The sequence below is a fragment of the Ammodytes marinus genome, assembly GCF_949987685.1.
Source record: "Ammodytes marinus genome assembly, chromosome: 7".
NCBI classification, from domain to species: Eukaryota; Metazoa; Chordata; class Actinopteri; order Uranoscopiformes; family Ammodytidae; genus Ammodytes; species Ammodytes marinus.
In genome coordinates, this window is record NC_137211.1 from 2,190,631 (window position 1) to 2,216,757 (window position 26,127).

The 26,127-nt window shown below is 40.1% G+C and overlaps 2 protein-coding genes across 2 annotated transcripts in view; one reads left to right on the plus strand and one right to left on the minus strand.

Moving 5' to 3' along the window:
* The window catches only part of dnmt3bb.1 (DNA (cytosine-5-)-methyltransferase 3 beta, duplicate b.1), a gene marked incomplete at both ends in the record, with an annotated part of 18,752 nt that extends 8,782 nt beyond the window's left edge, over positions 1–9,970 (plus strand). Inside the window, 7 exons of the mRNA XM_080031644.1 lie at positions 1,787–1,932; positions 2,638–2,728; positions 3,334–3,482; positions 6,563–6,648; positions 8,222–8,291; positions 8,746–8,864; positions 9,829–9,970. Of these exons, the coding sequence (XP_079887770.1) occupies positions 1,787–1,932; positions 2,638–2,728; positions 3,334–3,482; positions 6,563–6,648; positions 8,222–8,291; positions 8,746–8,864; positions 9,829–9,970 (803 nt within the window). The remainder of the gene's footprint in view (positions 1–1,786; positions 1,933–2,637; positions 2,729–3,333; positions 3,483–6,562; positions 6,649–8,221; positions 8,292–8,745; positions 8,865–9,828) is intronic.
* A 2,812-nt stretch (positions 9,971–12,782) lies between these two features.
* On the minus strand, positions 12,783–24,582 carry LOC307252797 (microtubule-associated protein RP/EB family member 1-like). The gene is made up of 7 exons (XM_080030595.1): positions 24,464–24,582; positions 22,745–22,874; positions 21,545–21,690; positions 20,081–20,276; positions 19,011–19,123; positions 18,238–18,390; positions 12,783–15,531 (listed from the first exon to the last, which is right to left on the minus strand). The coding sequence occupies exons 2-7, from the start codon at positions 22,863–22,865 to the stop codon at positions 15,487–15,489; spliced, it is 774 nt and encodes a 257-aa protein (XP_079886721.1). The 5' UTR covers positions 22,866–22,874; positions 24,464–24,582; the 3' UTR covers positions 12,783–15,486.
* Between the last annotated feature and the right edge of the window lie 1,545 nt (positions 24,583–26,127).

Sequence of the window (26,127 nt, forward strand, 5' to 3'; positions counted from 1 at the left end):
TTAGACAGTACAGAGTTGAAATGGGGAGAGAGAGAGAAGAGAGAGAGAGAGAGAGAGAGAGACAGAGAGAGAGAGAGAGAGAGACAGAGAGAGAGAGAGAGAGACAGAGAGAGAGAGAGAGACAGAGAGAGAGAGAGAGAGAGACAGAGAGAGAGAGAGAGAGAGACAGAGAGAGAGAGAGAGAGACAGAGAGAGAGAGAGAGACAGAGAGAGAGAGAGAGAGAGAGAGAGAGGGGGGATGACCTGCAGTAAAGGTCCACGGGTCGGATGTGAACCCTCGACCACTGCAACGAAGGCCGGAGCACCTCGATATGGATGATTCTTAATCTAACGGACTTCATGTTTGATTCTAGAGAACGCTTGTTTTCAAAATCAGTTTTTTTTTTGTGAAAATCAATTAATATTTTTCTCATGATCTGCTACTGTGTGTGCGCTGGAAAAAACTCCAGTGTTGATACACAGCCTAGGCTCTGTTTACGGGCATGTTGCGAGCTGTTGACATACCAGTTTACAGAGCCTAGGCCGTGTATTAAAACCAGATGTTTTCCAGCACACACACAGTACAGACAGGTAGCGGATCATGAGGAGATATTCACTGATTTTGACAAAAAGTGATTTTGACAACAAGCGTTCTCCAGAATCACTGACTTAAAAGCAGCATGTCTTCATAACTAACTGTGTGTGTCTGCAGGCTACCAGTTCCTCCATAGTCTATAATATTTACTGTATTGTATATCTGACAGACAGACAGACAGACAGACAGACAGACAGACAGACAGACAGACAGACAGACAGACAGACAGACACATACATACACACACACATAGACACACTGTTGGGGTTGTGCAAATACCATTTCACAAGCTTCACATAATTCCTCATTTCATTACTGATTCTTTTAATTGTGAGTTTAGCGCGTTATATCTTATTTATATCTTATTTTTGTGTTTCCCAGGCTACCTAGTGCTCAGAGACCTTGGTTTTAAGGTGGACCAGTACATTTCTCCATATGGTCTCTAATGTTTACTGTTATTAGAATTATTAAAACCCCAAGTGTTTGTAATGATTAGAACTGAGTCAAGCTTCTTCAAAAGCAGAATGAATATTTTACTTGTAACAGCATACAAGGGAATCAACATGTATCACAAGTGTAGCTTACATGATTGAGACATCGAATGAACAGTGTACAGAGATTATATGTAGTGAAATGGTGTATGCGCAAAAACCAAGTTTGTGTGTCTAGGACATTGAGTTCCTTGCAAGATCTGGGGGATGACTTTTATTTGTGCTGTATTGTATATGTGTTTCCCAGGTTATCTAGTGCTCAGAGACCTTGGTTTTAAGGTGGACCAGTACATTTCTCCATATGGTCTATAATGTTTACTGTATTGTATATCTGTTTCCCAGGCTACCTAGTGCTCAGAGACCTTGGTTTTAAGGTGGACCAGTACATTTCTCCATATAGTCTCTAATGTTTACTGTATTGTATATGTGTTTCCCAGGTTATCTAGTGCTCAGAGACCTTGGTTTTAAGGTGGACCAGTACATTTCTCCATATAGTCTCTAATGTTTACTGTATTGTATATGTGTTTCCCAGGTTACCTAGTGCTCAGAGACCTTGGTTTCAAGGTGGACCAGTACATTTCTCCATATGGTCTATAATGTTTACTGTATTGTATATCTGTTTCCCAGGTTACCTAGTGCTCAGAGACCTTGGTTTCAAGGTGGACCAGTACATTTCTCCATATGGTCTCTAATGTTTACTGTATTGTATATCTGTCTCCAGGTTACCTAGTGCTCAGAGACCTTGGTTTTAAGGTGGACCAGTACGTAGCGTCTGAGGTGTGTGAGGATTCCATCTCCGTGGGCGTGGTCAGGCACGAGGGACGGATACAGTACGTCCACGATGTCAGGAACATCTCCAAGAAAAACGTAAGAACACAAAAATATAAAAGTACACAATTTATAACAACACACTGACAACTATAACCAACTATAACTATACTTAACCAACTGAAATAAGGCATTTTATAGGCATTTAGAATTAAAACATTTGAAATATTAAGTGACAATGGAAATGATTTAAGTTGTTTGCAGCCCAAATGATAGATAGATAAATAAATAGATAGATAAATAGATAGATAGATGGATAGATAGATAGATAGATAGATAGATAGATAGATAGATAGATAGATAGATAGATAGATAGATAGATAGATAGATAGATAGATAGATAGATAGATAGATAGATAGATAGATAGATAGATAGATAGATAGATAGATAGATAGATAGATAGATAGATAAATAGATGGATGGACGGACGGACGGACGGACGGACGGACGGACAGTTAGATAGATAGATAGATAGATAGATAGATAGATAGATAGATAGATAGATAGATAGATAGATAGATAGATAGATAGATAGATAGATAGATAGATAGATAGATAGATAGATAGATAGATAGACTGACAGACAGACAGACAGACAGACAGACAGACAGACGGATGGATAGAACTGTACATTAACTTAAAGAATGAAATACACAGTAGAGAATATATAAGATATATTATAGTAGATACAGTGTGTGTCAGTACCTCAGTCTAACACTAGGTGGGGCTGTTTCTCCTCTCAGCTGCTGGACTGGGGTCCGTTTGATCTGGTGATCGGAGGAAGTCCCTGTAACGACCTGTCCATAGTCAACCCAGCACGCAAAGGTCTCTATGGTAAATACACTGGAGGATGTTAAGTCTTATTGTGCATATCAATATGTGGCATGTTTTTCAAATATTATAATTTACTTTACAGAACTTCAAGTACTTGCTGAGCTCAGAAGAAATCTATTTATATTTTTCAAATTGGTTAAATTTTTCATAACATATTTAAGACCTTAGTCACAAGGGTTTTATATGTAACAAAAGTTAGTTTTTGCTTATTGTAATCATAAAAATGTAAGAAAATCCTGAGCCCATAATGTAACAACTTATTACATTATGTAGCGAGCAAATTATTGTTTCTCATAATAGTGAAATCATTTTATTAGGCCTACATTTTAGGATGAGTCAACAGTTTATGGATAAAAGGGGTTAATTATTTCAATGGGCAAAAAGTTATTTCGTTTTGGGCTCAAGATTCTGTTATTATGGGCTCTTACAAGGCAGGACTGTGTATATTTGTATCCTGGTGTTATTCCCCTGTCTCCAGAAGTCTAAAAATATTTTAAAAAGCAAAAAAATTACTTGAAAAAAAAAATGCATATTTAATCCACTCTTTTCAACACTATACAGTGTTCATGTCCTGATGTTGTGTGTGTGTGTGTGTGTGTTGTCAGAAGGCACAGGGCGCTTGTTCTTTGAGTTCTACCGGCTGCTTTCCGAGGCGCGGCCCAAAGAGGGAGAGGAGCGGCCTTTCTTCTGGATGTTTGAGAACGTGGTCGCTATGGGCGTCAACGACAAGAGGGACATCTCCCGCTTCCTACAGGTGGGAATTAGGATGACTATAGAGCGTATAATGTTATTCAATCATTTTATACTGAACCATATACCGTGGTTAAACCCTCCCCCCACCCCCCTCCATAGAGTCTCAGTCCTCTTCACAGCAGACCCGGGTTAGAATCCAGCCCGGGTTCGTTCTCTGCATGTGATTCCCCTCTCTGACACATTTCATCTCTGTCTCTCTGCACTATCAAATAAAGCATAGAAAATGTCAGAAAAATTATCTAAAAAAAATAAAAATGTGAAGTACTTGTTTATGTGTATTTCCTGCTGACTATGAGTAATCTCCTAAAAGTTGATTTGATATTAATTATTATTATTATTAATGTCCTCAGTGAGCTCCTGACCTGTGTGTGTGTGTGTTTCCTCAGTGACCTGTGTGTGTGTGTGTTTCCTCAGTGACCTGTGTGTGTGTGTGTGTTTCCTCAGTGACCTGTGTGTGTGTGTGTGTTTCCTCAGTGACCTGTGTGTGTGTGTGTGACCTGTGTGTGTGTGTGTGTTTCCTCAGTGAGCTCCTGACCTGTGTGTGTGTGTGTGTTTCCTCAGTGACCTGTGTGTGTGTGTGTTTCCTCAGTGACCTGTGTGTGTGTGTGTTTCCTCAGTGACCTGTGTGTGTGTGTGTTTCCTCAGTGACCTGTGTGTGTGTGTGTGTTTCCTCAGTGACCTGTGTGTGTGTGTTTCCTCAGTGACCTGTGTGTGTGTGTTTCCTCAGTGACCTGTGTGTGTGTGTGTGTTTCCTCAGTGACCTGTGTGTGTCTGTGTGTGTTTCCTCAGTGACCTGTGTGTGTGTGTTTCCTCAGTGACCTGTGTGTGTGTGTGTGTTTCCTCAGTGACCTGTGTGTGTGTGTGTGTTTCCTCAGTGACCTGTGTGTGTGTGTGTGTTTCCTCAGTGACCTGTGTGTGTCTGTGTGTGTTTCCTCAGTGACCTGTGTGTGTGTGTTTCCTCAGTGACCTGTGTGTGTGTGTGTGTTTCCTCAGTGACCTGTGTGTGTGTGTGTGTGTGTGTGTTTCCTCATTGACCTGTGTGTGTGTGTGTTTCCTCATTGACCTGTGTGTGTGTGTGTGTGTTTCCTCAGTGACCTGTGTGTGTCTGTGTGTTTCCTCAGTGACCTGTGTGTGTGTGTGTGTGTGTGTGTTTCCTCAGTGACCTGTGTGTGTGTGTTTCCTCAGTGACCTGTGTGTGTGTGTGTGTTTCCTCAGTGACCTGTGTGTGTCTGTGTGTGTTTCCTCAGTGACCTGTGTGTGTGTGTGTTTCCTCAGTGACCTGTGTGTGTGTGTGTGTTTCCTCAGTGACCTGTGTGTGTGTGTGTGTTTCCTCAGTGACCTGTGTGTGTGTCTGTGTTTCCTCAGTGACCTGTGTGTGTGTGTGTTTCCTCAGTGACCTGTGTGTGTGTGTTTCCTCAGTGACCTGTGTGTGTGTGTGTTTCCTCAGTGACCTGTGTGTGTCTGTGTGTGTTTCCTCAGTGACCTGTGTGTGTCTGTGTGTGTTTCCTCAGTGACCTGTGTGTGTGTGTTTCCTCAGTGACCTGTGTGTGTGTGTGTGTTTCCTCAGTGACCTGTGTGTGTGTGTGTGTTTCCTCAGTGACCTGTGTGTGTGTGTGTGTTTCCTCAGTGACCTGTGTGTGTCTGTGTGTGTTTCCTCAGTGACCTGTGTGTGTGTGTTTCCTCAGTGACCTGTGTGTGTGTGTGTGTTTCCTCAGTGACCTGTGTGTGTGTGTGTGTGTGTGTGTTTCCTCATTGACCTGTGTGTGTGTGTGTTTCCTCATTGACCTGTGTGTGTGTGTGTGTGTTTCCTCAGTGACCTGTGTGTGTCTGTGTGTTTCCTCAGTGACCTGTGTGTGTGTGTGTGTGTGTGTGTTTCCTCAGTGACCTGTGTGTGTGTGTGTTTCCTCAGTGACCTGTGTGTGTGTGTGTGTTTCCTCAGTGACCTGTGTGTGTCTGTGTGTGTTTCCTCAGTGACCTGTGTGTGTGTGTGTTTCCTCAGTGACCTGTGTGTGTGTGTGTGTTTCCTCAGTGACCTGTGTGTCTGTGTGTGTTTCCTCAGTGACCTGTGTGTGTGTGTGTGTTTCCTCAGTGACCTGTGTGTGTGTCTGTGTTTCCTCAGTGACCTGTGTGTGTGTGTGTTTCCTCAGTGACCTGTGTGTGTGTGTTTCCTCAGTGACCTGTGTGTGTGTGTGTTTCCTCAGTGACCTGTGTGTGTCTGTGTGTGTTTCCTCAGTGACCTGTGTGTGTGTGTGTGTGTTTCCTCAGTGACCTGTGTGTGTGTGTGTTTCCTCAGTGACCTGTGTGTGTGTGTGTTTCCTCAGTGACCTGTGTGTGTGTCTGTGTTTCCTCAGTGACCTGTGTGTGTGTGTGTGTGTTTCCTCAGTGACCTGTGTGTGTGTGTTTCCTCAGTGACCTGTGTGTGTGTGTGTGTTTCCTCAGTGACCTGTGTGTGTGTGTGTGTGTGTGTGTTTCCTCAGTGACCTGTGTGTGTGTGTGTGTGTTTCCTCAGTGACCTGTGTGTGTGTGTTTCCTCAGTGACCTGTGTGTGTGTGTGTGTGTTTCCTCAGTGACCTGTGTGTGTGTGTTTCCTCAGTGACCTGTGTGTGTGTGTGTGTTTCCTCAGTGACCTGTGTGTGTGTGTGTGTGTGTGTTTCCTCAGTGACCTGTGTGTGTGTGTTTCCTCAGTGACCTGTGTGTGTGTGTGTGTTTCCTCAGTGACCTGTGTGTGTGTGTGTGTGTGTGTTTCCTCAGTGACCTGTGTGTGTGTGTGTCTGTGTGTTTCCTCAGTGACCTGTGTGTGTGTGTGTCTGTGTGTTTCCTCAGTGACCTGTGTGTGTGTGTGTGTGTTTCCTCAGTGACCTGTGTGTGTGTGTGTCTGTGTGTTTCCTCAGTGACCTGTGTGTGTGTGTGTGTGTTTCCTCAGTGACCTGTGTGTGTGTGTGTCTGTGTGTTTCCTCAGTGACCTGTGTGTGTGTGTGTGTGTTTCCTCAGTGACCTGTGTGTGTGTGTGTGTGTGTGTGTTTCCTCAGTGACCTGTGTGTCTGTGTTTCCTCAGTGACCTGTGTGTCTGTGTTTCCTCAGTGTAACCCGGTGATGATCGACGCTATCGAGGTCTCTGCGGCTCACAGAGCGCGGTACTTCTGGGGAAACCTGCCGGGGATGAACAGGTAGGAACTAACCCCGCGCTCCAAATCTCATACTCTTTCTTTTTTCTGTTCTACATACTACATCTGACCATAAAAAGTATGTAGTAAGCATGCAGTATGTATGCTTATGCTACAATTTGGACATACTTCTAGTAGGGCATCCGGGTATTTCTAACCATACTAAATCTGGCCACAAGAATCGGGATATACTAAATATTTTTTCTATCATACTAAATAGTAGATAGTATGGGGATTGGAACGCAGCCGTAAACTCCATCCACAAACAGATTTCAGTATTCAATCAAACCCAACTTTATTTCTATAGCACACTTCTCACAAGCGACACAATGCGCTTTACAGACAACAACAGGAAGCAATACAGTGAGAATACACATTTGAAGGCAACACAGAAAATACATTAAAGGTCCACCGAGGAACTTTCAGTTTGTTTTCATTCTAGCGGCCCAAAAGCGGTAGTGGTTTTACTACGCCAGCTGTTGTTCCTGGGTGAGCGTATACCCATGACAAAGGCATTAAGAAAAACTATATAGAAATAACATTCTCTTTGCACTGATGGTTTCGTTTGCTGTAACATGTCATTCATGATCATCAGAGGAACAACTACACTGTTTCAGAAATATTAAAAAAGTTAATTGTAGGTCCTTTAAAAGGCAAGATTTCAAAGGTGTTCCACAGACAGGCGGCATACATACTAACTGAAGGCTGCCTCCCCATTTCTCTTTAGTCCAAGTCGCTTCTGGGACAGTAGAACCCTCAGTGTCAGACCGTCCCAGGGACCTACCCGGTGTGTAGGTCTTTATTTATTGCAAATGTATTAAAAAAAAAAGAAAAAACAAAGAAATCACTTGTAGATAAGTATTCACAGCCTTCATCAAGCTTTAAATTGAGCTCAGGAGCATTCTGGTTCCATTGATCATCATTGAGATGTTTCCACAGCTTAATTGGAGTCCACCTTTGGTAAATTCAGTTGTTTGGACATGATTTGGAAAGGCACACACCTGTCTATACAAGGTCCTTAATTGGAGTCAACTTTTGGTAAATTCAAATGTGAAGAGGCGCTATGAATACTTTCCGTATGCACTGTATCTCCCCAGCATGTCAGACATGTATTTAGGGCGCATGGCTGTGTAGGTTTATTTTTTATGTTTAGACTGAAATGATCATTGGATCTATTCTGACAGCAGAAAAACAGCTCTGGAAAAAATGAAGAGACCAGTCTGGATTTTTCTTAAATCTTTGTTTCTACTGTACTTAATGGAAATGCTCTTAAATGACAAAAAAAATTATTGGAATTTGGTTGAAATGTTGTCAGTAGTTTATATTATGAAACCAAAATGTTCATTCTACTCAAACATACGCCTATAAATAGTAAAACGAGAGACACTGAACATTTGAAGTGGTCTCTTCATTTTTTCCGGAACTGTATAGACTTAGTGAAAGAATCTTTGGATCCATTCTGACAGCAGATAAATATATATATTATTACTATAGTATTAAGATATATTGACTCAGTATTAACGTGTGTGTGTGTGTGTGTGTGTGTGTGTGTGTGTGTGTGTGTTCTCGTCTTCAGGCCTCTGTGTGCGTCTGGGATGGACAAACTGGAACTGCAGGACTGTCTGGATCACGGCAGGCTGGCTAAGGTGAAGAGTCAACTTTATATAACTTTATTACACACAGACAGACAGACAGGCAGACAGACAGACAGACAGACAGACAGACAGACAGACAGACAGATACACTCACTCACTCACTCACACACACACACACTCACCTACGCACGCACGCACGCACACACAGACACAGAAACACACACAGACTCACACACACACACAGACAGACAGGCAGGGACACAGAAACACACATTCACATACACAGACAGACATAATGTACAGACACATACACAAAAACACACACACACACACACATTCACTCACACACACACTCACACAAATCACATAATAGGCATTTGTTCCAATTTTTCCAAAAATATGAGCAGTAAATAGTTTGACTTTGTCTTGGGTCAGGTAAGGCCATTATAATGACCTGGTTGAACTTGTTTAAATGTGTATTGTGTTGTGTTGTTTGGTTTTACAGTTCGGTAAAGTTCGCACCATCACGACTCGTTCCAACTCGATCAAACAGGGGAAGGACCAACACTTCCCTGTTCTCATGAACGGCAAGGAAGACATTCTGTGGTGCACTGAGCTGGAGAGGTGAGACACACACTGACAGACAGACAGACAGACAGACAGACAGACAGACAGACACACAGACAGACACACACACACACACAGACAGAGACAGACACACACACACACACACACACACAGAGAGACAGACACACACAGACAGACATACACACACACACAGACACACACACAGACAGAGACAGACACACACACACACAGAGACAGACACACACACACACACAGAGACAGACACACACTCACTCACACAGACACACACACACAGAGACAGACACACACACACACAGAGACAGACACACACACACAGAGACAGACACACACACAGAGACAGACACACACACAGAGACAGACACACACACACAGAGACAGACACACACACAGAGACAGACACACACACAGAGACAGAGACACACTCAGTCACTCACCGAGCTGGAGAGGTGGGCGCGATTTATTTTACTTTTTTGTGCAATTTAAAAACTGAAATCCTAAAAAATCCTATTACAGTCCCCCCTATTACTTGCCTATTGTGAAGTTGGTTCTCTCTCTCTCTCTCTCTCTCTCTCTATCTCTGTCTCTCTGTCTCTCTCTCCCTCTCTCTATCTCTCTCTATCTCTGTCTCTCTCTCTCTCTCTCTCTCTCTTTAAATACCAATAGCAGCATCGTTTGTCAAGAAGATTATATATATTATGGTACTTCTCACTACCTAACCTTAATAACACTGATTGTATTTCTCTCTCTCCCTGCCTGTCTGTCTCTCTCTCTCTCTCTCTCTCTGTCTGTCTTTCTCTCTCTCTCTCTCTCTCTCTCTCTCCCTCTCTGTCTGTCTGTCTTTCTCTCTCTCCCTCTCTCTCTCTCTGTCTGTCTTTCTCTCTCTCTCCCTCTCTGTCTGTCTCTCTCTCTCTCTCTGTCTGACTTTCTCTCTCTCTCTGTCTCTCTCTCTCTCTCTCCCTCTCTGTCTGTCTGTCTGTAGGATCTTTGGTTTCCCTGTCCACTACACAGACGTCTCTAACATGGGCCGCGGGGCCAGACAGAAGCTGCTGGGTCGATCCTGGAGCGTGCCCGTTATCAGGCATCTCTTCGCTCCCCTCAAAGACTACTACGCCTGTGAATAGACAGACCAAAACAAACTAGGCCTGTGAAGAAAACAGGCCTTAAAACAAAGATGGACGCCATTTAACACTTAGCAATACACACCAGATTTTTTTTTTTTTTTTTATTATTATTTTTTTTTGACGCCGGCTATCAACAGACATCAGCAAAACTGTGTTAAGAGTTGGAAGTTTAATATTTTTCCTACAAACACATAATCTACGCCAGTGAATAAAAAAGGCCTTAAAACAAAGATGGACGCTACTTAACACTTAGCAATACACACCAGATTTTTTTTTCTTCATCATATTTTTACGTTTTTTTTTTTTTTTTTTTTTTGGACGCGGGCTACCAACAGACAAAAGTGTGTTAAGAGTTGGAAGTTTTTTTGGACATTTTGGCGGACAAGAAGACGATTTTACTACGGATCATTGCAACTGGGAAATAATTTTAGTTTGATTTCGGACCCTTTTTCTGCACTGCGAGGTCACACACGCAAACACACACACACACACACACACTGTAAGAGGTACACAAACACACACATACACACACACTGTTAGACACACACACACTGTGACCTACACACATGTAACACACACTAACATACTGGGATACACATACTGTAAAAGCGCAGGCAAAGAGAGAAAAAGGGAACCAGGTTGACAACACTTGACTCTTCTGCTCAGTTCACTAACCTTAACCCTGAACAGTGTGACTGTAATAGGAGGTTTTGTTTCTGTTAAAACTCACTTAGAAGGCTTAAATCTTTTCTATATTTTCTGTTTTTAAAGTTGACCAGAACAACAGATAATTCAAACGATGGGGAGCTAGTGTGGACCTCAAACAAACCTAGAAATCATGCAGGAGTTTTTAGCTTTTTTTTTATAAAGATTGAGAGTCCGTATCCGTAGTTTTTAAAAATGGAAAAACTATTTTAAATTTTGCCTTTTTTTAAAGTTCATAATAGGCAAAATAGCTTTCTAAAAAAAACACCTTATAATAAAGATTTTATAACGTTTTTATATAGATATAGTGTGAGTTATAAAACCATTTTAATGTCACATCGACATCACCCTGTTAGCTACGTACAAATACTTGAATAAAGCCAATGCGAAAACACACAGAGATTTTTTGGGGGAGTTTTTATTTTTCACACACACAAGAGTAAAACGAGTGGTGGCGTTTATATCCTTCTGTAGATGTTTAGATATTAGAAATGGAACGGTTTTAATTTTACTGTAATGGATATACGGCCAGGCAGTGTCTCCATGTGTGTGTGTGTGAGTGTAACACTGGTGAACACGCAGTATTTTTTTATTTGATTTTTATTCTCGCAAAAGAGCACTGTAAACATATTCTTTTAGTTTTCAAAATTTGTTTTTGGTTCAAATTGTCCCAAGGGAAATCCCCAAAAAACTACTCCTTACTGTCCACCTTTAAATATTTTTAAATGCTGTCACCAAATCCTAGTAAACAGACATTATGACCGTTCAGATTTCTTTGGGTAAACTAGCACAGTAAACTTTTTTTTTTGTTTTTTTATCGTTTTTTTGTAGACAATTTTGGTTCTAATTCTCCCAGGGTAAATTTAAAAAAAAACTTACTACACATTCGCTGCCTTTAAATATTTTAAAAAGCTGTCACCAAATCCTAGTAAACTGGGCATTATGACGTCAGACAAAGGGGCCTCACTCGCTGTTCCTGTTCTGTGGATATAGACTGTATCTTCCTGCTACCAAAATATGCCCAAATATAGATATATATATAGAATAGCATTTTATCACTGGATTTTTTTCATTTTTTTTCTGACACGATATTTTGCGTAATGTATGGATAAAAAGGTTTAAAGTGACCAAAAACTGCATTTCTTTTGAACACCAAATGCACAAGCCTATAAGTTTTTTTTTTGTTATTTTTGTTGTTGTTAGAATTAGCAGTTAATGTCAAAATGTCTGACTATATGGTGCTAAAACGTGCTCTTAAAGTGCCACCAGGAACATTCAAGTCCTTTAAAAAAAAGTATTTGTTTACATGCTTCATTAACAACTAAACTGCTGACTTTGTTGAATAGTTTTGCTTGAAAACAGCGTAAAAAAGTTCTAGTTTTTTCGTTTTTAAGACTTTTTGAGAATTGAGAACACATACAGTTTGTATGATACTAGCACAGTGTAAAGCTTGTAATGTTATAGACGATATAGAGCTTATTAATCCATAGCTTTTTGATATTTCCTGTTGTTTAGATGCCTAACCATTTGAGTGTGTATCTGTAGGTTTGAGTGTAAAACATGTTTTTTTAAGGAAACATTTTTAGGATTATTTTTTGTTGTGCCTTTTTTTTGAATCTACAGAACGGTGCAAACGCATTTCAAAAGAACAGATTCTTTGCTATTTTTATACTGTTTGGTGTATTTTTTTATGTTTGTGTACTTACTATAGCAACTATATATAATGTTTACTTAATAAAACGCAGTTCGGCTGCTGAAAACCACGGCTATCTCTGTTTGAAATTTTATTCTATATCAGTGAATTTATATTTTGTCTGAATGTTGATTTCAGGGGACACGTATTGTGCTATGAGGAACTTTTAAATATTTCTGAAACAGTCTAATTTTTCCTCTGATGATCATAAATTACATGTAACAGCAAACGAAACCATCAATGCAAAGAATGCTATTTTTATATAGTTTTTCTTAACGCCTTTGTCATGGGTATACGCTCACCCAGGAACAACAGCTGGCGTGGTAAAAACACTAACGCTTTTTATTCAAAGGGGGGCGCAAGAATGAACAAAAACTGAAAGTTCCTCGTAGCACCTTTTATAAGTGTTTTCTTTTTATTACAATTCTTAATAGAAATGTCACAATCTGAGCTTTTCTCCAAAATACCTCCAAGGTTTTATTTCCAGAACACATTGATAACATGACTAACATTACAAACATTCGCCCCCAAAAAAAAACAGCAGAGACTTACATTAACGTAAATAAAAAATGAATGAAACATATTTTAAAGTATTTTAAACAAAATGTTATTTTCAGACTAAGGCCATTGATAAAGTTAAAGTTGCTGTGAACAGTTCGTTTGTTTCGTTCCAAAATTAGATACAAAAAGTTACAAAGCACAATCGAAAAAAAAACTGGTCCCATATTACATCCATAATATTAGTACAAATCTTAAATCGGGGAGTGGGAGGAGAAAGGAGTGATCTTTCAGTGTATTGTATTTTCTAACTCATCAATGCTACATTTAACAGCTTTGTGAAAAACCAAATATCAAAGTGATCGCTACATAAAGCAAGATTTTAGTTACATCACTAGCTTTACTGTTTGTTTAAGAAACACACTGATATAAAACAATACTTGTGCCTTGAAATAGACGCTCCATAAGACAAAAAACAATCGTTCAATGGGCAGTTTAACTTTTTTTGGCAAGAGAGTGAGACCTTTTTTTTTTTTTTGCACCGTTTGAGATGTTGATCAAAAGGCTGCGAAGGCTTTCAAATACAAGAGAGAGAGACACTTTTCTAGAATTAAGAAAATGGCACAAATTAGATGCAGAAGTCTTGTCAGAGAGCAGTAGGAACAGGCACTTTCCTAGCCTGGAAATCCAGACTGGTTGGCTCAGGCTGTGTTGTAAAAGCCCTACGCCCTAACGTCCTCCATCCTACATACTCAGATGGCAATTTAAATTTGCTTCGTTCTATGGGTCTGGATTTCCAGGCGAGCACTTTCCTTCTCCCTCAAAACCCTTGTATGCACCGGTGAGCTGAAGGCATAATGTTTATCGGGTTGTCTGTATGTATGTATGTCTTGTTAGTTTGCATGAGTTGAATTGAGCAAAAATAAAAAAACTTAGTACACACTTAGTAAGCACTCTTCCTAAATAGAAAAGTATAACGTTGAGAGCATGATTGACAGGTGCTACATACATGCTAACAAGAAATAAGGGGTTAGAACAGTAACATACATTTACAAACGCTTGAGAAAAGCAGAAAGAACTAAATGAGGAATTGTCCCGACCTTGGTTTGGACAGAAGACCCGACTGTCACTGTCCCAGACTAAACTATGAGCCCTTCAGTGATAAAACAGGCGGAATTTACTTCAGAAAACATGGCGGCTACATGTTGCTAGCTACCGTGGTCCCCTTTGTTGACATGGCAGTTTACAGATCCTAGGCTGTGTATTAACACTGGATATTGGTTTTGTCCAGCTCTCAGACAGTACGGACAGGTAGCGGATCGTGAGGAGGTATTTCACTGATTTTGACAACAAACGTTCTCCAGAATCACTGACAGAACCTTCAAATTTTTATAATTTAGAAAAAAATTCACAATTCAAAATGAGCATGGTTTTAAATACAGACCAATGAGTGAAAATACAAAACACATCTGTTTGGTCAAAATGCTACAAGAAATAAATGTCCCTTGAACTCTGTAAAAAAAAACAATTGTAAGTTGAACACTTTGTCTAATAAATTATATGAAAAAAAAGAAAAAAAAAGAAGAAAGAAAACATAACATTCCGTTTGTGGAATGTGTTCAAGATTCTAGAATCAGTTTAGAAAGGGGAGCGGACAGCCGGGTCTTCACTGGAGGTTCTTCATATCTTTATTATGTTTCTAATTGATTTTTAAAGACACACACACACACACACACTTAAAACAGCCACACACACACATATATAAACACACACACACACACACACATATATAAACAGACACACACATATAGTACATCACCGTGTTCTTCACAGTGAAGTCTATTACAAAAACCAGATATGTAGTGCACCATCTAGTTTAGGGCAAGTTGGGGAAGTCCACATCGGCCCTGCGCAAGAATACCAAATACTTCCATACTATTTAGTATGCCAGAAAAAGATTTACTATACCCTGCGTTCCATATCGCATACTATTTCTTTTTTCTATTCTACATACTAAAGCTGATTATTCAAATAATCTAGTTAACATGCAGTATGCTACAATTGGGACATACTTTGACTTATTTCATCATAACATGGCGTCTTAATCTTGCCTCTTGCTTATATATCCGTCTCATCACTGGTGGTTTTTATACAGAGGCTCCGTCGATGTGACGTCACTTCAGGTGCGCACTGGATTATGGGTCAGAATTGCCCAAATAGGATGCTGTTTTCCACACTAAAAATTTTGACCGGTTGTAGTAGGTATCTCGGTATTTCTAACCATACTAAATCTAACCGCGAAAATTGGGACATCCTAAATCTTTTTTCTACCGTACTAAACAGCAGAAAGTTTGGGGATTGGAAAACAGGGTTAGGATGTCCCAATACATGCAAGTATGCCAAAAATACCAAATTTTTAAAATCACATCCAATTACATTTTGCAGTATTCAAAACCCGCACGCTTTAGTATGTACTAAAGTAGAGAAAGTATGCGATTTGGAACGCAGGGAAAGTTTGGTGTTCAATACAAATTCAAATATGGTCGCCGTGGCTTGAGGAAGGGGTTTGTGGAGCTGAATATCTCAGAGGAAAGATGATTGCAGTCTTGAATCTTGAGTATTAAAATTCTTCTTGTTCCTCTGCGTCCGGTATCACGAAGCCTTCCTGTAAAGAGGGAAAAAAAAACTACTGAAACCAACTGTTTACCATCGTTTAGTCATTTTCAACAGTAAAACAGACAAGCGATTTATACAAGTGTCCAAATCCCCAAAGAGTGAGTGTCTGTGTGAGAGAGTGAGTGAGAGAGTGAGTGTCTGTGTGAGAGAGTGAGGCCCTTTCCCAAACGACTCCCTAGGCACTCCCACTCCGTGAGCGAGTGTGACTTGCTGTGGAGTCACCCTCGCGGCTGTGAAGTGCCACTCGATCATTAAGGGCGAGGGTATAACAACGGTGCGGCTTTGGCAAGCCCTCGCCTCTGTCAGACGGAAACAGGAAGACTAACTAACACTAGTTAAACTGTTAAGTCTTTATTTCTCACCCTAAAATAAAATTCCACCACATTTATATTTGACCTGAAACACTCTTTACATTCATATTCAGCTACGCATGTGAGAGTAAAATGTAGCATTGAATAAAAACAAACACTCCCATGATTTTTTGGCTGCATAATTAATTTTTTGTTAAACATTTTGTAACTGCATATTCTTAATTTTACCAGCTCAGTCTGTAGTGGAGAAAACGGGTGGGTGTTTTTATCCGCTGTTTAATTATCCTTTTAGTTTACATGCGCAGCAGCATACACAACCAGGGAAAAGAACAATAGTCTGCTAAAGCATGTATTCCACTTGTCATGATACGTTAATCTGCCATTTCGACCCACGAATCGCGGCAGTTAATTAGCGTGCATAAATTATAATGCACTGCAAGGGTGGGTGGTCATAAATAAGAAAAGTCATGCGCTCCAGCTGACTGACGTCACCGCCGCTATTACTAGGCCTACCCCTCATCGGCTTTAACAGTAACACAAATCTTACTAACAATTTAAGGAAATAATAATCACTGTCCCTTATTAACTTGTGGGCATTTTCTTCATCTGCTTCGTTTTATCTTTTATCCACGCCTTGAAAATACACTAACGGTAGACAAGTGGCATAATCAAATCAACAAGTGTAAAACAACATGTTAATTCCGATATTGTAGGCTACCCTCCGGTTCCGTCATATAGGGCTATGCATAAAAACAATCAATCAAATGTCTGTTTGAGGTAAGAGAATGTTTCATTTATAATTCGGGAAACAAACTCCATGGAACTCTCATTTGTAGGTTTGGCTCCTCCATTCCGGACTTAATTGATTGGCGGACACCTGTGTCAAACGTAGGGCTAAGCCACCATCGATGCAGACTCGGTGATCGAGGGCTTTATAACCCAGTCACACTCGAGGCTCTGTGGTTTGGGATGACACTCAATATGGCGGGCCCTCCTCGCGAACGCGCAAACGGAGGGATAGTGGATAGGGATAGGGTGTAGGGGGTGGTTCTAGAAAGGGCCTGAGTGAGTGAGTGAGTGAGTGAGTGTCTGTGTGAGTGAGTGAGTAACTGACTGACAGACAGAGAGAGAGTGTGTGTGAGAATGTGTGTGTGAGTGAGAGAACTATTATCACACACACGCACACGCACACGCACACGCACACGCACACGCACACGCACACGCACACGCACACACACACACACACACACACACACACACACACACACACACACACACACACACACACACACACACACACACACACACACACACACACACACACACACACACACACACACACACACACACACACAGACAGACCCTCTTAGCACTGAAGATGGTTTCTAGACTGACCATTTTTTTTTATAGTTATATAGACAAATATTCAATATGTTTAACCTGTGATTTTAGCATTAGCACCAACTGTGCCTGACCTGTACTAATCCTAACACCCTTTTATGTGAATGTCACCAATTTGATTCTCCATGAAAAAGAATTATTGAGTGACTTACAATTACCTGAGATCCTGATGGTTTTTTTGGATCCGAAGCCTTAAAGGTGAAGTAAGCGGTTTATTTATGTTAATATAAGTGTTAAATCGCTCTTTATTCATACGGTGGCCTTCAAGGACCAGAAGCTAGTCACTAGAGCTGCAACGCTTAATCAACAAATCGATTATTAAAATAATCGCCAACTATTTTGATAATCGATTAATCGTTTCAAGTAATTTTTTAATAAAACATTTCTAAATTCTCTGATTTCAGCTTCTCAAATGTGAATATTTTCTGGTTTCTTTAACCCTATTATGACAGTAAACTGAAATATCTTCGTGTTTTGGACATAAGAATACATTTGAGGACGTCAACATGGGCTTTGGAAAATTTATCAAAAATGTTCACCATTTTCTGACATTTTACGGGCCAAAACCCTAATCGATTAATCGAGAAAATAATCGTCAGATTAATCGATTATCAAAATAATCGTTAGTTGCAGCCCTACTAGTCACTAAAGATGGCAGCATCCACCACTGCCTCAAGTTGACACAATATCAAGTGATGAGGTGAAGATGTATTTAAAATGTCAATAAATTCTACACACAGCACCTTTTGAAAGGAGAAATAACGGAGGTGCTCCAGTGGTGTAGTGGATAGAGCGCGTACCATATTGGCTCCGGCCTTCGTTGCAGTGGTCGCGGGTTCAAATCCGACCCGTGGACCTTCACTACATGTCAACCCCCCTCGCTCTCTCTGTCTCCCTATTTCAACTCTGTACTGTCTAATAAAGCTTGAAAATGACAGAAAAAAAATATATAATAATAATAAAAACGTATTAAATAAACTCACGTCTGTTGCATAGAGGATGTCTATGATTCCCTGCAGAGTGGGGTCACTCTCTCCGTCCTTCTCTTGACAGATCAGCTCAATGTTCCGCAGCTTTCCAAAATAAAAGTCCCTCTCCTTCTCTATGTCCTGGACCGTGGTTTTCAGCAACTCCAGCTATTGGAAACAAGACGGAACAAAAACAACAAGTTTTAGGTTTTATTTTATACTCTACTTTTACACATCCTTTTCAAAGTAGAGCCGCACAAATCTTGTTTACATTTTTCCCCGTCAAGATTTTATATCTCGATTCGCTCATACAATTCTTGTTTGTTTATCATACAAAAACATTGAATGACCCTAAAAACATGTTTGTTTTTTACAATTAATTGTGCAGCCCTACTGCAAATGTGTGGTGTACGGTATAGAAGGTATGTGTGCTGTGTGATTTATACTAAGCAGTTTGTTATTGTGCTCAACTTGTAAACACAAATTGTATTTATTTTACAAGCAATGTAAGATGTCCTATTACTACAAGAGTACAGTAAGCTGCCATACTAACCCCTTCACAAGCCAGGGTCTGGCATATCAACTTGCCCTGATTATCATTTTACTGGCCTCGGGCCAGCGGGTCAAGGGTTATGTTGTTAAACCCTGCAAGCATTCATTTTAAGATAAATGAATATACCATGATAAACTGTGATCGTCTATACTTCAAGTGACATAAATGTAAGCCCGTGCCGCCCCACTATAAAGACTAGACATCGGGCTGATGTAAGTATTATAGTTGTTCTGACCTCATTGAGGAGCTCAGCCTTCTCCTCTTCACCGACTCCTCCCCTCGATGGCTTCCGTGCAGCGACGTGAGTCAGCTTGGGCGCTACCTTGGCGACAGGCGGCCTCTGGGTAGCTGCAAAGACAAGTAAGGGAAGGTTATTATGGCTAGATATTGCAGGTACGAATATTGTTTTTCAAGCTCTGGTACATTTGAGATGTTTGGCTATTTGGCTTCTATTACATGTCTTCTTTTAAACTAGTATAAAAAAATAATAATGAGAATGTAAATATTTATTGGACTAAACCTTGTCTGTATATTTCTCCTAAACAACCATCTTTAAAGGCCATTATCGCAACACTAATTTTTTTTTTCTTCAATAAACTGAACCTGAAATCTCAACTTCTAGAGAATTTACATCAATTTAACTTTACGTAATCGTTAGAAGCATTAATTTGAGGTTATTACAGATCGCAAATGAACACATAATTAATCAAATTATCATATTTAAACATTTCAGAAAAAAATTGTGTTAAAGTCAGCAATCAACTGGGAAAATCTCATGATGATATCTAGATGTTAAAAATGTTACTCTATTCCCCTGCAGTGTCTCGATTTAACATGAGAATAACTTCATATGAATTTAACTCTGTTTGACTAAGGCAAGGCAAGTTTATTTATATAGCACAATTCAGACACAAGGCCATTCAAAGTGCTTTACAGGGGCAAGAAATACATCCAGATTAGACATTAGAAATCACAATTTCTAACCAAGTGGGGTGGTAGGATGGCCTAGAGGAAAGGTGGGCGACCAGTAACCATGAGCTCGCTGGTTCGATCCCTGGCACCAGACAGGAGGGTGTTAGTTGTAAAACTAGCAGAGGCTGGTATTACGTCTACGGTGCCCACCATCTCTACCATTGTGTCCTTGAGCAAGACACTTAACCCCAAACTGCTCCAGGGGCGCTGTACTGCGGCTGACCCTGAGCTCTGACCCCCTCTGGAGTGTGGTAACTTGAGAGGGGATATGCGAAAAGACAAATTTCAATGTAACCATCCATTGACTAATAAAGTAACTTAACTTAAACCGACCTTGGGGTGGGACCCTCTTGGGAGCCTTGTTGAAAGCAGACTGGGTTTGTGGGGCGTTCCCTTCCTGGCCCTGTCTGGCTTCCACTGGGTCGTAATCTCTCCCGTCGTAGTTGGCGTCAAATAACTTCTTGAACCACTGGACGAACTCAAAGTTATCCTGGAACTTTCCCTTGATCAGTTTGTCCACTGGAATGATCTAAAAGAGAAAGAAAACATGGAGATAGAGAGAGTAAAGATGGAATGATCTAAGAGAGAAAGAAAACTATACTCTTTCTTTTCTCTATTCTACATACTACATCCGACGATAAAAAGAATCTAGTTGGGATGCAGTAGGCATACTATTGGGACATACTTTTCTCTCTTATTTCATCATAACATTGCGCCTTGATCTTGCCTCTTGCTTTTATATCCGTCGCATCCCCGTTTGTTTTCATATGGAGGCTTCGTCGATGTTACGTCACTTCACGTGCGCACTGGATTGTGGGTCAGAATCGCCCAAATAGGATGCACTTTTCAACACTAACAATCTTGGCCGCATGAAGTAGGACATCCGGGTACTTCTAACCATCCTAAATCTGGCCACAAGAATCGGGACATCCTAAATCTTTTTTCTACATACTATATAGTAGAAAGTATGCGATTCGGAACGCAACCATGGAGATTGAGAGAATAAAGATGTGGATTCCCTGGTGGAGACGAGACGGTGTGGATCCTCTGGCAGCATCTGAAGTCTTCCTGCATCCACACTATTCGCACTTTACTTTAGTGTTACCATGTAATCACCTGGTCAATGATCAAATTCCTTCATGATTTTCTCTACTTATGACATCTATTGCAGCATGTCCGTCCTGGGAGAGGGATCCCTTACTTTGTCGACTCTCCCTGAGATTTCTTCAATTTTTTTTTAATCCCGGTAAAGGGTTTTTACTGGGAGTTTTTTCTCAGCCGAGCTAAGGGTGTAAGGGCAGGGTGTCATATTGTATCATATTGTATGAAATGTAAAGCCCACTGAGACAAATGTATTTGTGATTTTGGGCTATACAAATAAAACTGATTTGATTTGAATATTTGGACAGGTAATTGCTTAGTAGCTTTGGGTTTAAAGGTGGAGTCAGTGATTCTGGAGAACGCTTGTTGGCAAAATCAGTGAATATCTCCTCATGATACACTACCTGTCTGTACTGTGTGCTGAAAAAAAATCCAGTGTTAATACAAAGCCATGGCTCTGTAAGCTGGCATCTTGCTAGCTAGTAGCTACTGTGGACCCCTTTTTGTTTGCATACCAGTTTACAGCACACAAATACACACAGTACGGACAGGTAGGAAAAAGGATATGTTAACTGATTTTTAAAGAAAAAAGTGATTTTGACAACAAGCGTTCTCCAGAATCGCTGACTTCACCTTTACTGTGCTTCATTTTGAGGCTGGCCCTAGACAGTAGGTGTGTCTAGTGTTGATACTTACTTTGTCGACTCCCATCTTCTTGAAGGAAACCTGCAGAAGCTTGAAGTTGTGGATGTATTCAGTCTCCAGCTTGGCACCAAACTTTACTCTCTTCAGAGGCACTGAGTTAGGGAACAGCATGTCCATGAACTGGCAGTAGGCAGAACCTGGAAGAATGAAAATGACATATAATTATCTATAGTAAAATGGTTAAAAGGACAGGTTGTGTGCCAAAAAAAATACTTTAACAACAGAAGCCCTAATCTACGTGAACTAAATTTCTACAATATGAAAAAAAATTATGTTGTGTTGGCAGAAAACTAGTCTGCGTCTCCAGGCAAAAAGAAAGTGGACAAATAGACCATTTTAATGACAATAGTACAGATCACAATATTTCAGTATAAAACAGTGTTTCCCGCAGCGCATTATAGCCTAAGATGGCCGCCTAAACAACGCAAGACATCCACATTAATTAACAATGCTTAGACCAGGTTTGCAGAGGCTTTAAAAGTGATAAAACAACAGGTTTTAGTATCGAGTGCAATGCTCATAATCGATGACTCCACCTTTAACTCTTATAGATGAAAATCCATCTGACTAATATACTAGTTCATCAGGGATTGGAACAGCTGTGGTGACATCATGCGCTGTCCTGACACGCCTTTTAATTACACACAAGCAAAATGAACAAGATAGACGGGAACTCACACACACCTTTTATATAACACACACACACACACACACACACACACACACACACACACACACACACACACACACACACACACACACACACACACACACACACACACACACACACACACACACACACACACACACACACACACACACACACACACACACACACACACACACACACACACACACACACACACACACACACACACACACGCAGTTGAAAGGGTTAGGCCAGTGACAGACAGTTGGCCTACATCACCTTTTGTTAAAGCTGTACTATGGAATATTTTCTATTTAAAAAAAAATAAATAAAAAAAATCAGGGGTTTTAAATATTTTTCAGTAGCATTTTTTCTACTTACATTGGACTGTGACTAGACTGTATGTCCCCTAATAATAAAATAAAATACATTTAAATGAAGGGTCCGAATACTGAATTGAGCCTTGAATACCAACTCTATTGAACGAATAGTAGAATATTCTTATTACTCCGGCTAGCCTTTAGTTTATACAGATGTCTTACCTGTACACAGCATTTCTATTTCGTTGAAGTTCATGCACAGAGACTCGTTGATCCAGGCCAACATCTCATGACGACTCAAGTTGTCGCTGCACACTGAGGTGGAGTAAACGTTCACAGCCATGTCGGTCACCTGATGAAACAAAGGAAGAATTTACATGAGGACTGGGTTATCTGACAGAATATACAAACTAGGGGTGCTCCAGTGGTGTAGTGGATAGAGCGTGTACCATATTGGCTCAGGCCTTCGTTGCAGTGGTCGCGTGTTAAAATCTGACCCGTGGACCTTTACTGCAGGTCATCCCCCCTCTCTCTCTCTCTGTCTCCCCATTTCAACTCTGTACTGTCTAATGAAGCTTGAAGAATGTCAAAAAATAATCTTTAAAAAGAATAGACAAACTAACTGCTCACAAGCAAAACATAGCAGCAGATAGGTGGTGATACAATGTTAAATTCACATGTGTTGTGGCATTATTATTATTACCGTACAAGGAATGTTACTTAATAAACTGGTTGCGCCGACACACACAACGCAAATGTAGTTGTTTATTTAGATTTAATCTGTGTGGAGGCAAATTCTAATAAAAACAGTTCTTACACATAATTTGCTTTTTAACTTAGCAACACAGAATTGCAAGCAATCATTGTTTTTAGTTCTCAATTTATCTGCTGAGTATATCCTCGATTCATATTTTGATACACCATCATATCAAATATTTTTATAGTCACCATCACTATATCAAAAAGCTCAAGTTAATGTCTTCAAATTCCTTTTTTGGACCAAGACTCCCAAGAAAACAAAAGAAATATTCATAAAATTTCACATTTCAAAAGCTGTAAGCAGTTTAAACTTGGAATATTTGCTTTAAAAATACATTTAAAAAGCAATTAATATATCATACAACAGTTCCAAATTATAAGTAATATTCAGTCAACTAATTACAGCTCCAAGTACAACAAACATGACGTCTTCCTTACACAGTGTTGCACTAGCTAGCCGGTGGCACCCATCAGTCAATAACACATTAATTTACACTGACGACAATACTGTAGGCACACCCAAATATGCTAAAGCTAGCAAACAAAACAACAATTTAAGATGTCCAGTCCACCATTAAATAACTGACACTACATATTTTTAATGGATGATGGCAGCAGTATTATCATTTCCATAGTTATTTTCTTATACATAAAGTAGCATTTAGAAGCAACGAGGCGCCGATTACAATCATGGGGTGACCGTTAGCTGCAGTTAGCCAAGCGGTAAATTCACTAAACAACCAAAATGTCTAGTGTGGCAAAGCAGCTAACCAATAAATTGAAACTAACAAGATATTGGTGGATAATTGACCATTTCTGGGCTATTTTCCTTGCATTTGGGGCTAACATGCAGCTATTACAATTGCTATTTTTGCTGTCACCGGCTTTCCCCCGCCCCAAAATACACCAAGCAGCATCGCTAGCTTGGGTTAGCTTATGACCGTTATTCCGTCCACTAGCAGCTAAATAGGCGGTCTACAGCAGAGGCCTCGCCCAGAACGGTGAGGTGTAGCCCGGCCTCGAACAAGCGCTTCTCACGGTGATGCTACATTTGAGCTAAAGGTGCTTAGCCCGCTAAAATAACGTAAAACAAGTCCGCGTTCATATACACACAAAAGCGCCTTTACACAATGGCTTATTTTCTCGTAATTAAACGTCTTGTTCTCAAAATGAAATCCTTGCCTGTAGTTGTTTTGATGCTTTTCCTTTTTTTACTCCCTATTTCTCTTCTCCTTCTAGACAAGTGAGGTTCTTCTTCTTTGAGAGATATTTTGGCGGTTTTAAGGGCAGTTGAGTTTCTTCTTCTGCTTATTTTATTTGGCAGACCAGACACATCTACGGCGTCTTGCTGCCTTCTGCCCCCTACTGTTTGCTGTTCACGTCTCTGTCAATTATCCATATGATATCATTTTAGTCTATGTATTTTACACATGATTTTATATTATCCTACATATTCCAAAAGTTTCTTCATTTTGGAGCAACTTTCAGTTGATGTTGTGCCGACTCAGTTGTGAGTGCTTGCTGAGAAAAGCTTGCACTTAGTGGGAGTTCCTAGCCCTCCAGCTTGTGTTGTTTATAACAATTAATTTAATTAAAAAAGTAGATTTGTAAAAATTGAATTGACGTATTCATTAACAGTCATTTTGTTTTAAAAAAACTTTCTTTTAGTACTTGTTTGTTCTGTTTGATGTATTGCTGAGGGCAGGGCAGTTGGGTTCATGAAACTTTTCATTTTGGTGTTGTTTTTTGTTGAAGTCAAATATTACACACTAAAAAATACAAAGTAACATAATAAGTTTAGCTACATATATAAATTAAGCTTTACCGCTGGTAAGGGGCTGGCAATGTGTCAGCTATAGCTATTATAAGATTAGCTATGGAAGCTAATGGTACCCTACTTAGCTTAGCATGCTAACAGAGCCGTTTAAACACAACAGTTAAACTGTGGTTGTTCGTAAAATACGTAAGTTGGCTGTTATATGAGGTTATTTTCATATCAATATCACATTAATGATAGTAGACTTACTATTTATGTTAGTTTATACAACATTATATTGCTGATATTTCGTTTTACAAAACATTTGAGTTTGATAGGGCGGTGACATTGGATGAGCCCGGAATGAGGGCGTGACTCGGGGGCTGGAGGGGGCAGTCGCCGCGGAGTTTGAGAGCCGTGAAGAGCCACACGGAGAAGGTGAGTACGCGACGGTCCTTCATCCCATTCTAAATGTGTTAACTTCATGTTACAACTCAACGTTTCGGTTATTTATTCATTTGATAGAACACTGTTTGTAAAATGTGCGTTTAAGCTGAGTCGCGCTTTGAATATGTCCTATTTTAACGTCAACGTTTAGATTCAGCGCTAAAGAATTCACGGTTAGCTAGCTGCGTTGACTAGCCACAATCAACGGCTAACGTCTTTCAATTCTTCATTCAAAACAACGTCACATAAACACATACATTTAGCTAAATCACATACAGTGATTACACTTGTTTAGTTTGTTTTTTATTACGTAGTCAATTCGCAGCGACGGATTTGTGAGTGAATCAGATTGGACGTGATGTTATATTGCTCTTTTACACATGGCTCATTGTTTACGTGATGTTGTTTGAATTGGACCTTACACAGACCCATAGCCTGTTGACGATTGTTGGTTAACTTTCCACCATTGGCTTCACTTTCAGCCAATGTTGTTGTTTTAAAGTGGCTATAAACAGCTGATCTGAGCCGAACTGAGTTCGGTTGTAAGAATTTCACTCTTATTTTTAAATCGGGTTTACGCGAATGACCTGTGTTCTAAAAATCATGTGATCAGAATCCGTTGATTTCATTGGTTAAGACGCTA

Coding starts and splice junctions, on each gene's coding strand:
- LOC307252797 (XM_080030595.1), bottom strand. CDS start 22,865: ATGGCTGTGAACGTTTACTCCACCTCAGTGTGCAGCGACAACTTGAGT. Junction 19,124..20,080: donor CAAGAGGGTCCCACCCCAAG/GTCGGTTTAAGT, acceptor TTGTCTTTGCAG/CTACCCAGAGGCCGCCTGTC. Junction 15,532..18,237: donor ACATCCTCTATGCAACAGAC/GTGAGTTTATTT, acceptor CCCTCTTTACAG/GAAGGCTTCGTGATACCGGA.